We start from the raw sequence: 18,448 nt of genomic DNA, 5'->3' as shown, positions 1-18,448 counted from the left end.
TCAAAACACAAAAAATTAACTGGGCATGGTGGCACACAACTGTGGTCCAGAGCTGAGACAGGATAATCGCGTGAACCTGGGTGGCGGAGCTTGCAGTGAGCTGAGATCACACCACTGCACTCCAGCCTGAGTGACAGAGCAAGACACCGTCTCCACACACACACAAAAAGAAAGAATCTAAAAATAAGTAAGAATTAATAAATCATTCTACCAAAAAAGCATATGCACTTATATGTTTACTGCTGTGCTATTCATAATAGCAAAGACATGGAATCAATCCAGTTGCCCATCAGTAGGAAATTGGATGAAGAAAATGTGGTACATGTATACCATGGAATACTCTACAACCATAAAAAGAATGAAATTATGTCCCTTGCAGAAACATGGATGGAGCTGGAGGCCGTTATCCTAAGCAAATTAATGAACTAACAGAAAACCAAATACTGCATATTCTCACTTATAGGTGGGAGCTAAACATTGATTACACATAGACATATATGGGAACAACAGACACTGTGGACTACGAGAGGGTGGAGGAGGAGTGGGTGAAAAAACAACCCATTTGATTCTGTGCTCACTACCTGGGTGACAGGAGCTGTACTCCAAACCTCAGTATCACACAATATTCCCATGTAACAAATCTGCACAGGTACCCCCAGTATCTAAAAGTTGCAATAAAAACTTAAAAACCACTTTAGTAGACAGTTTGGCAGCTTCTTAAAAAGCTGAACATGCATCTACTGTATGACCTGATCATTCCACCCCTAGGTATTTATCCAAGAGAAATGAAAGCCTATGACCACAAATAACTGGTACTCAGATTTCCATAGCAGCTTTATTTGCAATATCCACATACTTGAAAGAACTCAAATGTCTGTCAGCATGCGAATAGATAAGCATGTGAGTGGATATCGATAATCTAAAATAATATCCTGCAATAAAAAGGAGTAAGCAATTACTATATACAATAAATGGATGTATTTGAAAATACTGAGTGAAAGAAGCCAGAGAAAAAATGGTACCTGCAGTATGATTCCATGTATATGAATTCTAGAAAATTCATAATGCCTAAAGTGACAGCAAATTAGCTTGCCTCAGGATAAGTACAAACATAAAGGGGTAGAAGAGAGGTACCACAGGTTTATAAGGAAATGATTGGAATGTGTTCATGATCTTGATTGTGGTGATGGTTTCACAGGTGCATACATACGTCAAAATTTAACAAACTGTATCCTTTAAACATGTTCAGTTTATTGAATACTGTACATCAATAAAACTGAAAACTAAAAAATTCAGTGATGTTGGGTATAAAGTTAGTATATAAACATTGTATTTCTGTAAATTATCAACATTTAGAAAATGAGATTTGAAAAATCTGTACAAGAATATGAAAAATACCTAATGAAAAGTATAAAACTACCAAAATAAAACACAGATATAAAACATTGATAGACTTTTAAAAAACCAAATAATTAGAAGGATATACTATGTTTATTGAAGACTCAGTAATGTAAAGATATTAGTACTTTCCAAACCAATTTAAGAATTCAGTACAATCACAGCCAGTTTTGTTTATTGTGAAGTCTGACAAGCTGATTCTAAAATGTATATGGAAATGAAAGTATCAAGAATGGCTAAGACAGTCTTTAAGAAGATGACAAAAATTGGAGACTTATCCAGGATATGAAGATGTATTATAATTTACGGTAGTTGAGATAGTGTGGTATTGACACAGGATAAGCAAACAGATAAATGTAGTAGAACACAGCAGTCCTTTTCAACCAGAAAATGTAAGCCCTCATGCCCTAACGACTTCCATTAAATATAATGAATGATCTCTCCTATGGATGTAAAATAATAACCCACTGTATTCCCTCTGAGTAAATTAAAAACACAGTCACTCAGTTTTCTGTGAGGTTTTCATTTTCTTATGGTCCTAACAGTTAAATTTGTTTTTGTTTTTTTAAACAGCATTGAGCTCAGAGAATTGGAGAAGAAATTAAAAGCAGCTTACATGAATAAAGAAAGGGCAGCTCAGATTGCTGAAAAGGATGCCATTAAATATGAACAAATGGTAATCAGGTTTCTGGTCATTGTTTTTAGCTTCATTTAGAAAATAAAAATTAGACTTGTTCCTTAAAAAATTGTCATATTGTGTAAAGAATTTACATTGCTAGATTTCTTAAATATTTGTAAATTTTCAGATCCTTAAGATGTAGAAAATCCTGGGTGATTTCATTTTTAGTATTAGAGCCTTTCGGAAGCACAGGTTGCTGCTTAGAATGACCAGCTATATTCAGTAACTCCCAGCATTCTTTACAGTCTCTGATTATTCATTGACAAACTAGTACAGTACAGATTGTTAGCACGATAAGTATATTTTAGAATGTTATGAAATTTTTAATTTTTTAAATGTGTTTTTTAAGAGTAAAGTACTTGATAATTTTATGTAGGAAACTTTCCTGTTTTATAAAAGCTGTCTCTTTTTCTCGTGTTTCTCTTTGCTTTTATCCCCTTTTCTAACTCCTGATAGGGTACCAAGTTGAAGATAAGAGTTACTCTTGGACAAAGGAATCTCAGGCATACTCACTAGGAGTGTTACGCTGTATGAATATAAAATAGGGTTTACTGAATTAACAGTTAATTAAAAGGGTCCACATCATCCCATGAGCTCTCATTATCAAACAGAAGAGCCGGACAATTATATATGAATGTATATATACACATACATATCTATTGTGTATGTCCACATAAACATATGTACATACACACAGACACTCTTATAGGGGTGATATCAAAATACTTAACCAGTGCAGTGCAATATGGGTATCAATTAAGAATAGATGCCATAAATGACACATATATGTGTGTGGTGTGTGTGTACAATTGTGTTAGTATAGAAAATGTCTAGCGGGTACACAGCATGCTGTTAACAGCAATACCTTTAGGTGTGGCAGGTGATAAGAGAAGGTGGAGAGACTTCATTTGCTAAGACATATAGTTCTGTCCTTTGAAAAAGAAAGTAGCACAAACAATATCCTGTTTGTCCAGTGGTTTGCAGTTTTAATTATCCTGATAGTTGAGGTTATTCAAGGTAGTTGTAGACGTTTTAATCTGACTCCTAAGAGAATTGCTATTTTCCAAATAAAAATCGATCCACAAAATCAAAGTCAAATACTTTTAGGACTTGACAAGGTGTCATGTAAGTACTAGTTTTGGCTTTTTCTCTGAGCCTTAGTTTTCTTATCTGTAATATGAGAACATTGTTTTCTGTAAGTGTGTGGTAATCTACACATAAATGTTATTGTCATCTCGTTTTTTAAGAAAGAATTTAGTAGAGCATGTACAAAGAAGATAATCAGAACAATTTTTGGTCAAGTCATATTATCAGAGTATATGTTAAAGGCTTCAGTCATGTCAGGGATGACATTCAGTATTCATATTTTAATCTGTTTACTCTTTATGTTTGATGCTGCTGACCATTCCATCATTTGGGATGTGATCATAAAAGTAAAGCGTAGTTTAAAAAATTGCCTCAATATATTTCATTTAAAACTTATTTTATTAAATGATTTGAAAAATGCTCAAAAGAAATAAGGGATTTAACCCATCCAAGAAGAAAGACTGTCTCTTGACAATGGGAATGGTCTTGAGTGAATCAAAAGCTGCAGAAAATACACATAATAGCATCTGTGATTCTTTTCAGATAAAGGGCCTTTAATAAATCAGAAAGAGGAAACATCAAGGGCCAATGGCAGGAAAGAAGGTTTAGGCTAGGAGCTGCTCAAAGCCATTTAATAGCAGACCTGTAAGAAAGAGGTAGTACCATCTTTAAATAGCAGCTGATAAACAATGAAGCTAAAAATGATGAAAATTGCCTAGCTCAGTTTATAAATAGAATAATAAGATAATGACTGCTTTAGCAGCTAAACAGTTATTAAGAAAGTACTTATAATTTTATTCATTGTTTTTTGAATGTGGAGTTATTAATAATCCTTATCAGGTATTGTCCTGGGAGAGCTACTTGAAAGGAGAGGAAAGCTTCTTTAGGGTCTGACTCATTATTCATACTCTGCAGGTAATAATAACTTACTTTCGCTTTTTAACCTAGACAGATGAAAAAATTTATGTAAAAGACTTTATAATATTCAATAACATTGGTGTAAATTATACTATCATACTATGTTCAAATTTGAAAATGGAAAGATCAATTTTGTTTGAATAACAGAAACGTGATGCTGAAATAGCCAAAACCATGATGGAAGAACACAAGAGAATAATAAAGGAAGAGAATGCTGCAGAAGACAAACGAAACAAAGTGAAAGCACAATACTATCTTGACTTAGAGAAACAACTTGAAGAACAAGAAAAAAAAAAGCAGGAAGCTTATGAGCAGTTGCTAAAAGAGAAACTCATGATTGATGAAATTGTTAGGAAGATCTATGAAGAAGATCGGTTGTAAGTTTATCCTAACTTTCTTACATGCCTAAATGTTCACTTTAGATTGATCGTAGGTTTGTTGTGAGGAACTGAAACACCTAGAACAGTGCCTAATACATAGTAAGTGCTCAATAAATATTAGTTATGAACACATAAATTGGGACCAACTCATTGTCATCTCTGTTAGCATGATTAATAAATGAATTATCTGATGATTAATAAATGCTTGTGATTGAATGACCTAAACCTTTGTTTTTCTTATATATGCCCATATCATATGTCAGAGGACATGTATTCTGATGAATTTTTTTGGTAGACAGCTTAAATATAGAGTGCTGCAAAGCTAATGTTTGTAGCATTTATGAAATAAGATGCATAAAACTTCATTAATAGGTTAGAGGAGACTATCACAGTATTTTACCCAAAGAAAAATTCATACCTGGCATTATATTTAGCACATAGTAAGCATTCAAAATGTTTGTTGCATGCACGAATGAAAAAAACTATAGTGTTTTTCTGTACATTATTATGAACAAAATGAAATTACTTTTTTATATTTTATTGTTTATGTTAAATCCGTACTTGTAACTGCTTTTCAGGGAAAAACAACAAAAGTTAGAAAAAATGAATGCAATGCGAAGGTATATAGAAGAGTTTCAGAAAGAGCAGGCTCTCTGGAGAAAAAAGAAACGTGAGGAGATGGAAGAAGAAAACAGAAAAATCATAGAGTTTGCTAACATGCAGCAGCAAAGAGAAGAAGATCGGATGGCAAAAGTTCAAGAAAATGAGGAGAAAAGGCTACAGCTTCAGAATGCGGTATTAAAATAACCACTTCTTTAACACTACTAAATTCTGAAATATTAGTTACAGAATTTGGGTCCTATAAATATTTATGTTTTTTAAAAAATTTAATAGTTGACACAGAAATTAGAAGAAATGCTGCGGCAACGTGAAGATTTGGAACAAGTGCAACAAGAATTATACCAGGAAGAACAAGCTGAAATATATAAGAGGAAGCTAAAAGTAAGTTTCAGAAATGGAAAGAATGATTAACATAAAGAAGAATATAATTTTGAGATGAAGCAGAAGAGAAATAGTACATTTAAATCCAACCATACTGGTAATTACATTATATGTAAATGGTATACTACAGTTAAAAGACAGAAATTTTCAAGCTGGCTAAAAAGATAAACTCAGGCATCAATTTATAGACTATTATAAAAAGCATGATGCAACTATGTTGTCTAATCATAACTTAAATATCAAGACACATAGTTTAAAAGCAAAAGGATGGTGAAAGATATATAACATACAGACGTTAGTCAAAAGCAGGTTGGCGTTGCTATGTTAATATGAGACAAAGTCAACTTGAGGACAAGCAATTCATGATAATACAGTAAATTCATCTAGAAGATGTAATAGTCCTAAAGGTGTGTGAACCTAAATAATAAAGCTTCACAATACATGAAGAAAAACTGAAAGGAGAAATAGGCAAATCCACAATCAGAGTTCCAAGATTTTTTTTTCTTTTTTTCTTTCCAACTTTTACTTTAGGTTCAGGAGGTACATGTGCTGGTTTGTTACAGGGATAAATTTGTGTGTCATGGAGGTTTGGTGTAACATTATTTTGTCACCCAAGTAATGAGCATAGTACTTGATAGGTAGTTTATTGATCCTCACCCTCTTCCCATCTCCACCCTCAAGTAGGCCCCAGTGTCTGTTTTTCTTCTTTGTGTTCATGTGTACTCAATATTTAGCTCCTACTTACATGTGAAGACATGTAGTATTTGGTTTTCTATCCCTGCATTAATAAGCATAGGCTAATGGCCTCCAGCTCCATCCATGTTGATGCAAAGGATGTGATTTTGTTCTTTTTTATGGCTGTGTAGTATTCTGTGGTGTATATGTACATTTTCTTTATCCAGTCCACCATTGATGGGTATCTAGGTGGATTCCATATCTTTGCTATTGTGAATAGTGCTGCTATAAATACACACATGCATGTGTCATTATGGTAGAATGATTTATATTCCTTTGGGTATATACCCAGCAATGGGATTGCTGGGTCAAATGTTGTTTCCATTATTTGAGGAGTCACCACACTGCTTTTTACAGTGGTTGAATTAGTTTACATTCCCACCAACAGTATATAAGCATTCCTTTTTCTCCACAACCTTGCCAGCATCCATTATTTTGTGACTTTTTAATAGCCATTCTGACTGATGTGAGATAGTGTCTCATTGTGGTTTTGGTTTGCATTTCTCTAATGATTAGTGATATTAAGCACTTTTTCATATGCTTGTTGGCTACATATATATCATCTTTTGAGAGGTGTCTGTTTATGTCCTTAGCCTATTCTTTATTTTTTAATTTATTTTATTATTTTTTTTAGACAGAGTCTCACTCTGTCGCCCAGATTGGAGTGCAGTGGCGTGATCTCGGCTCATTGCAAGCTCCGCCTCTCAGGTTCATGCCATTCCTGGGACTACGGGCACCCACCACCATGCCCAGCTAATTTTTTCTTTTGTATTTTCAGTAGAGATGGCATTTCACCGTGTTAGCCAGGATGGTCTCAATCTCCTGACCTCATGATCCACCTGCCTCGGGCTCCCAAAGTGCTGGGATTACAGGTGGGAGCCACCACACCTGGCCAGCCTATTTTTTAAATAGGGTCGTTAATTTGTTTACATTCCTTAGAGATTATGGATATTAGACCTTTGTCAGATGCATACTTTACAAATATTTTCTCCCATTCTGTAGGTTGTATGTTTAGTCTGTTGATAACTTTATTTCCTGTGAAGAAACTCTGTAGTTTAACTAGGTCCCACTTGTCAGTGTTTTTTTTTTGTTACAATTGCTTTTCGAGTCTTCATCATGAAATCTTTGCCAGGTCCTATGTCCAGAATAGTATTTCAATGCATAGTTCTCATTAATCTATAGACTAAGTAGTCAGAACCGCAGGATATAGTGTTGAAAGCAGTATCAATAAATTTGACCTGACATTTAGAGAATACTCCACCCAACAACAGCAGAATACAAATTCCGTTCAAACATGGAACATTCACCAAGATAGATCATATTCTAGGACATAAAGGAAGTCTCAATAAATTTTCAAGGTTTTACATAATACCAGATATGTTTTCTGACAACAGTGGAATGAAATTAAAAATCAGTAATGAAAATATACCTGCAGAATCCTTAAATATATTATAAACAATATATTTCTAAATAAGCAATAAGAAAAGGGGAATAAATCATATTGGAAATTAGAAAAATATTTCAAACTAAATTATTTAAAAAACAGCATATCAAAATATGTGACGTGCAGTTAATGCAGTGCTTCGAGGAAAGTTTCTATCTTTAAATGCATGTATTAGAAAAAAGAATGGTTAAAAATTAATGAGCCTATGTCTACCCACTTACACAGAAATGTTTATGCAGCATTATTCATAATAGTCTAAAAGTAGAAATAACCCAAAAGTAGAAATAACCCAAATGTCTGATGAATGGATAAACAAAATACAGTATATCCATGTAATAAAATGTTATTCAGCTATTAAAAGAATGACAGACTGATCATGCTAAAACATGGATAAGCCTTTAATTATAAATTAAAAAGTATGTGCCTCAAGAATGTTATATAAATGATATCAAACAGTATGTAACTTTTTCGAGTTGGCATTTTTATTCAGCATAATTTCCTGGAAATTCATCCAAGTTGCTTGTATTGATCATTTGTTAGTTTTTATTGCTGAGTAACATTCCATTGGTATGTATGTACCATTTTATTTGACCATTAAAGGGCATTTGGAATGCTTCCAGTATTTAGCTCTGATGAGTAAACTGCTGTGAACATTGAGGTAAAGCTTTTTGTATAAACATCAACTTTCATTTCTCTGCAATAAATGCTGAAGAATGTATTAGCTGGGTTTTGTGGTAATTGCATGTCAGCTGTGTAACAGACTACCAAAGTGATTTCCAGAACAGCTGTAGCATTTAACATTCCCATCAGAAATGTGTGAGTTACCCAGTCTGTCTGCATTCTCACCAGCATTTGGTGTTGCCACCGTTTATTTTTTAATTTTTTTCCTCCTCTGTCCTCAGAAGCTCAACAATTTTTTATTATAGCCACTTTTAAATATCCATGTAGTGATATCTTGTAGTTTTATTTTGCATTTCCCTGATGGCTAATGATGCTGAACGTCTTTTCATGTGCTTATCTGCCATCCTCTTCGGTGTAAGATCCCCTTTGGTGAAATAGTTCTTCGTGTCTTTTGCTGATTCTCTAATTGGGTTGTTTGTCCATTTATTGTTGGGTTTTGAGAGTTCTTCATATATTCTAGATACTAGTCCTTTGTCAGGTGGGTGGTTTGCAAATATTTTCTCCTACTTTGTAGCTTTGTCTTCTCATCCTTTTAACGTGATCTTAGAGCATGGTTTTTCTTAGAGCAAATGTTTTCCATTTCTATGAAGTTCACTTTATCAGTTTTTCTTTTTATGGATCATGCCTTTGGTGTCAACTCTAGAAACTCTTTGCCTAGTTCTTGAAGAATTTCTCCTTCTTTTTCCTAAAAGTTTTTTGTTTTTGTTTTTGTGTTTTGTTGTGTGTGTGTTTGCTTTTCCATTTTACATTTCAGTCTGTGATGTGTTTTAATTTTTGGTGCAAACTATGAGACTTAAGTCAAATACGGTTTTTGCCATTGGATTTAGTCCAATTGTTCCACACCATTTGTTGAAGTGGCTGTTTCTCCAACGTTGAATTGCTTTTGCACCTTTCTTAAAACACAGCTGGCATGTTTGTATGGGTCTATTCCTGTGGTCTCTATTTTGTTCTGTTGGTCCTATGTATCCATCCCTCCACCAATACTACACAGTTCTGAATACTGCAGCTGTACGGCAAGTCTTAAAATTTTTTTTTCGCTATTCTAGTTCCTTTGCCTTTCCATATGAATTTTTGAAGAATCTCTGTAAATAATTTTTGCTGGGATTTTGATAGGAATTGAATTAAATATGAATATCAGTTTGGGGAGAATTGATAAATTCACTATATTAAATTCATGAACACAATTTGGCTCTCCCTTTATTTAGATCTTTGAATTTTTTTCATCAGGATTCTCTAGTTTCAGCATACAAATCCTGTATGTGTTTGGTCACATCTGAGTATTTCATTTTTTGAGCGATTATAAATGGAATGTTAGCTTTTATTTTGGTGTCCGTGTACTCATTGCTAGTGAATTGATATTTTTGTGTTTATCTTGTATCTTACAACCTTGCTGAATTCACTTGTTAGCTGTAGGAATTTTTTTCCCTACATAGTCAGGCATGTCTTCTGCCCAGAGGTACAGGCTGTTTCTTCCTTTTTGATCTGTATATTTTTATTTCCTTTCCTTACCTTACATGCTGGCTAAAATTTCCAGCACCACTGGCTAGAGCTATGTTGAAGAAGAGTGATGAGAGTAGACATCACCTTTCCTTGTTGCTGATCTTAGGGGGAAGCATTAAGTTTTTAACCATTAAGTATAATGTTAATTATAGGTTTTTTGTAGGTGTTCTTTATCAAGTTGAGGAAGTTCTCTTCTATACCTGTTTTTCTGAGGGCTTCTTATCATGAAGGAGTGTTAAATTTTGTTAAATGCTTTTTTCTACTGATACAATTATATACTTTTTCTTCTTTAACCTAGTATGTTACATTGATTGATTTTTGAGTATTGAACCAGCCTTGCATCCCTGTAATAAACACTGCTTGGTCATGGTGAATAATTCTTTTAATGGATGATCTATTTTCTAATATTGGGTTAAGGATTTGTGCATCCATATTCATGAGGAATATTGGTCTGTAATTTTTTATATTGGTTGCAGGGTAATACTGTCTTCCTAAAATTAATGGGGAAATGTTTCCTCCTCTTCAGTTTTCTGGAAGAGATTGTGTAGAATTGGTGTTAAACATTTGATAGAATTTTCCAGTGAAACCATCCTGACTTGGGGTTTTATTTTGGGGGAATTTCAAGTTATTAATTCAATCTCCTTAATAGTGATAAGACTATTCAAATTACCTTATTTCATATTTGGTGAGTTTTGGTAGCTTGTGTTTCTCAAGGAAGTGATCCATTTCGTCTAAGTTGTCAAATTTATGTGTGTATAATAATTTGTAGTATTCCTGTATTATCCTTTTGTTGTCTGTAGGATCTCTAGTGATATCCCATGTTTTATTCCTGATATTGGTAATTTGTTTATTCATTAATTTTTTTTTCTTGGTCAGCCTTGTTAAAGGTCTGTCCCTTTCACTGATTTTTTTAAGAACCAGCCTTTTGTTTCACTGATAATTGTCTATTTTCTATTTTTAATTCCATTGATTTCTACAGTTTTCTTTATTATTTTCTTCCTTCTGCTTATTTTCAGTTTACTTTACAGTTCTTTTTATAGGTTCTTGAAGTGGGGGCTTAGATTATTGATTTGAGACTTTTCCTACATACATGCATTTAGTGCTACATATACCTTTTCCTAAATGTATGCATTTAGTGCTATAAACGTCTCTCAGAACTGCTTTAGCAGCATCTCACAAATTTTGCTATCTCATTTTTATTAACTACAATGTATTTATTTTCCTTGGCTTTCCCTCTTTGGCCCATGAATTATTTAGAAGTGAGTGACCATTGTAAAATTATATTTTTTAGTATGTATGAAATTTTTCATAATAAAATGTTCAGAAAATAAAAGCTTATAGGAAAGGACTTAACTGCTCCAACTATATTTGAATCTCCCTAAAGAAGTACTGATTGTCATTGATAGATAATTGTTTTTAAATTTTAGAGAATTTTGGAGAATGAAGGGAATATTAGAAAACTAGAGACGGGTAAGTGCAGTTTTGATTTTGAGGAGGACGTTGGAAACTGAAAAATACTTATGGGTGGTTTGGACAGCTTTTATAATCAAGAATCTAGAATGATTCATAGTTACCATAGACTTCAGATGAATAAACTCAGGTGTGCAAAAAAAGCTTCTGTAACAGCTTTTTTCAAAGCAGTTATGTGTTAAAACTGAGTTGAGAAACAAGATGGTAAATATAAAATTTATTCATGAGTAGCAGAAAACAATCCAAAGGTAAACATATTCTTTATCCAGCTAGTTTTAAAGGGATGGACAATGTGTTATCATGAAAAGCCTTATAACTTTCTCAGTTTGTAATACTAAATTTAACCAATACTAATTTAACCAAACTCTATCACTCTTCCCTTATAAATCTGGTGTAAGCAAAGAGTTACTAAATTAACTTTTAGCTGTATTGTTGTTTAGGAAGAAGCAGAAAAGAAACTGAGAAAGCAAAAAGAGATGAAGCAAGATTTTGAAGAACAAATGGCCTTGAAGGAATTAGTACTACAGGCTGCAAAAGAGGAAGAGGAGAACTTTAGAAAAACTATGCTAGCTAAATTTGCTGAGGATGATCGGATAGAATTAATGAATGCTCAGAAACAAAGAATGAAGCAGCTGGAACACAGGAGAGCTGTGGAAAAACTTATTGAAGAACGTCGCCAACAATTCCTTGCAGACAAAGTAAGAAAAACTTGTGGGGTTTTTTTGGTCATTATCATTAAACAGCAATTAGCTCATGTATCATCCACTAAACATTTACTGAGAAGCTTTATATGCCAGACAATGTTAGTATGTTTACTAATATATATATAAATTTTCTGACCATTTTTGCTACTAGAAAATATTTATTGATGCTTTCTATGTGCTAAACACTGGTTGGTATTGAGAACATGAAAGGTAAATAAAACTAAGTCCATGTCACCCATGAATTTATGGTCTTGGTTAAGAAAAATATATAAAAAGTAATTATAAATATGTCATGTACATGTGATAATAGGTTACAGAGCTATGGATGTTTTGGTATGGCAGAGAGAGAAACAGATCATGAACACCCTGCATGCTATTTTAAGAAGGTGGGCTTTTCTAAGGGAAGCCACTGAAGATTGGAAAGCTGTATGTTAAGATCTGCACTTTGAAAGACAATTCAAGTGAGAGCATTGAAGGTAGATAAGAGATGAGTAAGCTTGGAGATAGGAAGATCAGTAAGTAAGTTATTATAATAATCCCAGTGACAACTGGTGAAACCCATGCAAATGGAGAGGGGATCCACCCAAGAGATATTAAGGATATGGAATTGATGGGGCTTGGTGACCAGTGAGATCTAGAGAGGTGAGAGAAGACTTAAGGATACTACTAATAAATAATACTGTCATTCCATCTTTTTAATTATTTTTGATTATTTTTATTTTAAGTTCCAGGATGCATGTGCAGAACATGCAGGTTTGTTACACAGGTATATACATGCCATGGTGGTTTGCTGCACCTGTCAACCTGTCATCTAGGTTTTAAGCCTTGTATGCATTAGGTATTTGTCCTAATGCTCTCCCTTCCCCTTATCCTCCCCTACCCCCCGACAGGCCAACAGTGTGATGTTCCTCTCCCTGTGTCCATGTATTACTACCGTCTTTAATGGGTGACTGGGTGATATCCTAAGGAAAGAGTATAGAGGAAAAGAAATGATTTTGAGGGGGCAAATAATTCTATTTTGTCCACCCAAAATGATTTGGGTGGCCCAGGGGAAGATTACTAGTTGGAAATGCAGATTTAAGTGTTGGAGAGGGAATTAAGTTTTTGGCTTTGGACACATTGATTTATGTCTCATCCGTAAAACTAAATACTTATATTCTCTCACTGGATTTTCGTGGTTTAAGAACCAAATGGATAATATGTAGGTGTTTTGAAAACTGGTAGGAAGAGAAGAATTTACTTTTAAAAGGAAGACTCAGTGAGACTTACATGACTTCTTTTAAAACTATACAAAGTAGGAGTCAAAATAATGCAAATGTTTCAAATATGAGAAATTTATGGGAATACAAGTGCTGTTATATTTCATATTGGAGCTCATCTGTTCTCAGAAGCTAAGCAGAAATCAGGCCTGGTTAGTAATTTGGATAGGAGAAAGCTCCTGGAAAAATTAGCAAGACAACTAACTAGAAATCAGACTAAAAACTAAATGGAAATCAGATAAAGTCACCTAATGCATAGACACTTATACAAATAATTTATGTCTTAATTTTTAAAGACTTATAAATGTTCCCAATATGAAGCTGTCAGCTTAGTTTTGTCAGTTCGATTGGGCAGCATTTTTGTTCTGCCCCCAAGGCAAGGACAGATCTTCATGATGAAACTCATTAACACCATTATACAATCCTATAAGGTCTAACTATGTTTTCTGGATTTCAGAGATATTCCTAAATAGGTATCTATAATTCTGTCTACCTCTACAAAAATCATATGGTCAGACAAAATCTGAAACTTCCCAGGAGGTAGTTTCCTACCACCAAAGCTATTCAGAATTTGTCCTAAATGGATACGTTGATTTCATAACTACCTAAACTATTTAATTTACTATAAATTTTTCTTTTTAGGATAAACATTGAATGTGGCCTACCAGATCCTTCTTAGGAAATCCTGCATTAGCCCAAATTAGACTCTACCATTGGACAAAAATCTATCAAGTTTGCTTTCCCCTGTAACATTACAGAACTTTCCTGTATCTCCTCTTTATAAGGAATGGGTGAATTAAGATAGAATTAGGTTTGAATGCAAGTACAGTCTCAAATTAACAGTGGCTTAGTAGATTACTGTTCTTTCACATAGTTCAAGTCATCTTTTCTGTATGGCCCAGAATTTTGATGTGATTACGAGTATTCAAGAGCTCTTTCCTAAGAAATACTAGTGGAATTCTCATGCTTCGTATCTTTTAAAATGTATATATATATATTATATATATTTTTAAAATATATATATATTTTTAAAATATATATATTTTAAATATATATTTCATATCTTTTAGATATTTCTGATCTTCTTTATTCACTTTTTGTTTTACACTGAAAACTCTTCAGCATCTGGCATATGGTAAGCATTCAGTAAATATTTACTGTATCAGGCAGTCACTCCTTTGAATATTTTTTCCCTTGGTAATGAAGACACTTTCCTGAAAATATTTGTTTGCCTCCTTGTAATTTTAAAGGAATAACGATAGTAAAAAATGTGTACAGACTACAGGTATGTGTACAGACATAAAATATATATTATCTAGAATCTTTTGAACTTAATGTCATAAATAGTTCATCAATTTTATCTAATTCATTGCATGAGTAGTTTTATTTGAAAACTTCGTATAAGATTAATGTACTTTGTGATAACAAAATTTGATCTGCATTTCCAGCAACATGAACTAGAAGAGTGGCAGTTGCAGCAAAGGCGGCAAGGATTTATTAATGCAATTATTGAAGAAGAAAGGCTAAAACTTCTCAAAGAGCATGCTACAAACTTACTAGGCTATCTCCCTAAAGTAAGTGAGATTTATCTCAAGCTGTAATCTTCATGACCTTTAATAATGAAAAAAACATAGTATTTGGAATTTAGAGTGCCTAGATTTTGCTCACTTCTTGCTCGGTTATGAAGCAGTGATGGGATCCTGTCCAGGCACTGAACCTCTCTGGGCCTATTTCAGTATATCTACAATGATTGGTCTTGGCACATTATTAGAGGTATGAGCTTGATTTACTGAATTTGTACTTTATTTATCACCCAGGCTGGAGTGCAGTGGCAGAATGTCAGCTTACTGCAATCTCCGCCTCCCAGGTTCAAGTGATTCTCTTGCTTCAGCCTCCTGAGTAGCTGGGATTACAGGCGTTTGCCACCACACCCAGCTAATTTTTGTATTTTTAGTAAAGACAGGGTTTCGCCATGTTGGCCAGGTTGGTCTTAAACTGTTGGCCTCAGGTGATCCATCCGCCTCGGCCTCCCAAAGTGCTGGGATTACAGGTGTGGGCCACCACACATGGCATGAGCCACCACACATGGCATGAGTTTGTATTTTAGAGGTTCTTTTCTTCCCTTTTAGTATATGAAACCTAAAGCTACCCTACAACAACTGTGGTACTTATACGCCAAAGCTGAGAATGTGTATGAAAACATTGTCATTGGTAACACCAGTAATAGGAACATGCTTGAACCGAGTTTGAGACAGATCTGCTCTATAGTAGGAAGTTGTAACTAGCTAAACTTGATTTTTAAAATTCCAGAAGATAGTGAATTTTAATGTATACCTGAGACACACTGTGACTTCAAATAAAATAGTAACTGGCTGGGCATGGTGACGCATGCCTATAATCCCAGCACTTTGGGAGGCTGAGGCAGGAGGATCACTTGAGCCCAGGAGTTCAAGACCAGTCTGGGCAACATAGGGAGATCCCATTACTACACAAAATAAAAAGTTAACTGGATGTGGTGATACACGCCTGTAGTCCTAGCTACTCTGGAGGCTGAGGTTGGAGGATTGCTTGAGCCTAGAAAGTTGAAGCTGCAGTGACCCATGATCTTGCCACTGCACTCCAGCCTGGGCAACAGAGTGAGACCCTGTCTTAAAAAAGTAGTAACAGTTTCATAGGACACATAAACATCTAGACTCATATAAATAAGATCACCATCTTTCAGCTATAGAAATGCCGTTTCATATTTTATTCAGTAGAATCAAGTGCATATTTTACATTCAGTCTGGTGCTAAGGAAGGAAAAATATATAAATATATAGGTAATTATTGCCTGGCCACAGGACTTTTGATAGTCTAATTGGTTACATAGGATTAAGGAATGCAAAATGATGTATTAATGATAAAATCCATATGTAATTAATAAATTTCATAAAATAAATTATAAACTATAGGAATGTCTTTGGGATGTGATATTTTTGTAGAGGAAATAATTGTGGAGGCAGCAGGAGTGATTAATAAACTTGATATCCAAAAATGATCTTTATCCTTTAGATCCTAATGGCGCCAAATGACCTCAGTTATCCTTAAAATTCTTTAGATTGCAAGATAAGTAAATATTTAATTTTGTTTTAAAGAGCCCTTTGCAGTATACTATAGGGGAAAAGAAAAATAGAACAGTGAAGAATTCCAGAGGGTTTGCTTAAATGGCTTAGCTCCAAACCTGGATTCTTTTCTGCAAGACTGATTGATTGCTGATTAGCCATAGAATTGACACATGAAGAACTAATCCCATGCATGAATCTATCGAAGCTCACCCTTATATCATATTATAGAGCTATTTAAAGAAAAGGGTAGGGTACACTATAGATGAAGTGCCTTCCTATCTAGGTTATCCAAGCAGTAGAACTTGAGAAGAGCTCAGATTCATATGACAAGCTCCTACACTAGAGCTGATAAATCAGAAAATTGCGTCAGTCTAGGAATATTCAATATATATGTAAAGTCTTATTTTGTTGAAAAGTGTTGATTTTTTTTTTAAAGTTTCATTAATCTATTGAACAGATTTCATTACCTTGGCGATAACTTTACTAACCTCATGTCTTTGTCAGTCTTAAAAGCATTTAGTGAAATATTCTGATATTCAAAAGTAACCCACAAAATATTTTTCTTGTAGGGAGTATTTAAAAAAGAGGATGATATTGATCTGCTTGGTGAAGAGTTTAGGAAAGTGTATCAGCAAAGGAGTGAAATTTGTGAAGACAAATGATAACATCAAAATTGGGTAAACCCTAGATTTTTCGTATGTTACCACTAGATGTCAGCATAACTTTTGTTTTACAGTTCAGCGGCAGTAGGAATCCATTGTCTATTTGGATTTTGTAAGTCATCACTGAATTTATAACTTGTAAACAATTATCAGATAAAAATTAATTTTAATCAAACTGTTATTTTTTGTACTGATAATTTGAAAATCCGATTTCTACCACACTACAGAGCATTGTTTGCATCCCCATCCTCAAGACAGTGTATGTACCTTGACTAATACAGAACTCTACCCCAAAGTGAACTAACTGCCTTCTCTCTGTATTTAGGAACTTTCCTTACTCGATTTAGCCAGGGAAATAAATATTTGGAATTTTCTTTTAAAGCATCTTTTTCGGTCTACTTCAAGGGAGGAGAACTGTAAATGAAAAGAGTCAAGAATTTTATTATCTAATGTGCTTAATTGTCACGTTCAGTAAGAACTTAACAAACTCAAAAATAGCTAATAAGTCATAAGATAGCAGAATCAAAAGTTAAATTGTTGCTTTATTTTACAAAATTTTTTCTAATAACTTACATATTAGAATAATGCATCAGTTTTATATCTCCCAAATCTAAAAAGGGAATTCTTTGAAATTATTTTGATTTCATAATCAACTATATTACTTATGAAGAGTAAAAATAATTCAAACCATTACAATAAGTAAAATGGGTATCCACCACATACTGTCATAGAGACTAACTGAAGTAGGGATCACTTATGAATTTCCCCATTCAAGTGCTTTCATAAATTCCTCCTCAGTGAAAGACAGCATCTTGGCAGCTTCAATATGCATCTGTTAAAAAAAAAATCAGTATTGTCTGATTTAGTATTAAGAGTAGGCCACCAAACAACAGGAAGTTTGTAAAAATGTGTGGATAATATATTGTCAGAATGTAAGTTCTGTTGTAGGAATGTATACTGTTAATTCCAATAAGCATGATATTTGAAATGGTAGTAATTACATTCAAGGACCAACCTATAGAATACTTTTTGTCTAACAGTAGTATTGAACCAACTTATTTTTAAGATAATAATTCTATAATATTGTAATACCTGACCTTTGCAAAGAAGGAAAGTGTCAGAACTATGAATTTTTAGATAAAGCAGCAACAGTGGTTTGGAAGCAATGTTCACTCTAAGGTTTGAAGAGGCAAACAGTCCCCTAAGATAATAGTCATTCTTTAATGTGGTACTTTCTGTAGTTGAGACATACCTGTACTGTATTTTCCAGTCCCATTTTCTACACTAATTTACTTATGTGAAAATATCCACTTGCTTAGATGACACATACATAAATCTCACTATACATGTTAGATTTCATATGAATAATGCATTTTATATGAAATTCAGTGCCTAAAGATGTCAAAAATTAAACATACCTAAAGTGA

The 18,448-nt window shown here is 33.8% G+C and overlaps 3 protein-coding genes across 4 annotated transcripts in view; 1 reads left to right on the top strand and 2 right to left on the bottom strand.

Annotated features, from left to right (window-relative positions):
- Positions 1–17,321, top strand: part of MNS1 (meiosis specific nuclear structural 1) — a 33,281-nt gene extending 15,960 nt beyond the window's left edge. Inside the window, exons 4-10 of the mRNA XM_050796829.1 lie at positions 1,972–2,074; positions 4,229–4,458; positions 5,040–5,256; positions 5,356–5,463; positions 11,734–11,991; positions 14,705–14,830; positions 16,929–17,321. Of these exons, the coding sequence (XP_050652786.1) occupies positions 1,972–2,074; positions 4,229–4,458; positions 5,040–5,256; positions 5,356–5,463; positions 11,734–11,991; positions 14,705–14,830; positions 16,929–17,021 (1,135 nt within the window). The 3' untranslated portion in view covers positions 17,022–17,321. The remainder of the gene's footprint in view (positions 1–1,971; positions 2,075–4,228; positions 4,459–5,039; positions 5,257–5,355; positions 5,464–11,733; positions 11,992–14,704; positions 14,831–16,928) is intronic.
- TCF12 (transcription factor 12) overlaps positions 1–18,448 on the bottom strand; it is an 884,529-nt gene that overhangs the window by 826,551 nt on the left and 39,530 nt on the right. The gene's annotated exons all lie outside the window — the stretch shown is intronic.
- Positions 17,563–18,448, bottom strand: part of TEX9 (testis expressed 9) — a 67,865-nt gene continuing 66,979 nt past the window's right edge. For both annotated transcript variants that reach the window (XM_050796835.1, XM_050796834.1), the window contains exon 12: positions 17,563–17,853. In XM_050796835.1, the coding sequence (XP_050652792.1) occupies positions 17,776–17,853 (78 nt within the window). In that variant the 3' untranslated portion in view covers positions 17,563–17,775. The remainder of the gene's footprint in view (positions 17,854–18,448) is intronic.

This window comes from Macaca thibetana, chromosome 7, assembly GCF_024542745.1.
Source record: "Macaca thibetana thibetana isolate TM-01 chromosome 7, ASM2454274v1, whole genome shotgun sequence".
Taxonomy (NCBI): domain Eukaryota; kingdom Metazoa; phylum Chordata; class Mammalia; order Primates; family Cercopithecidae; genus Macaca; species Macaca thibetana.
Note: the sequence above shows the minus strand (reverse complement) of the source record. Positions and strands in the feature narration are given on the sequence as shown.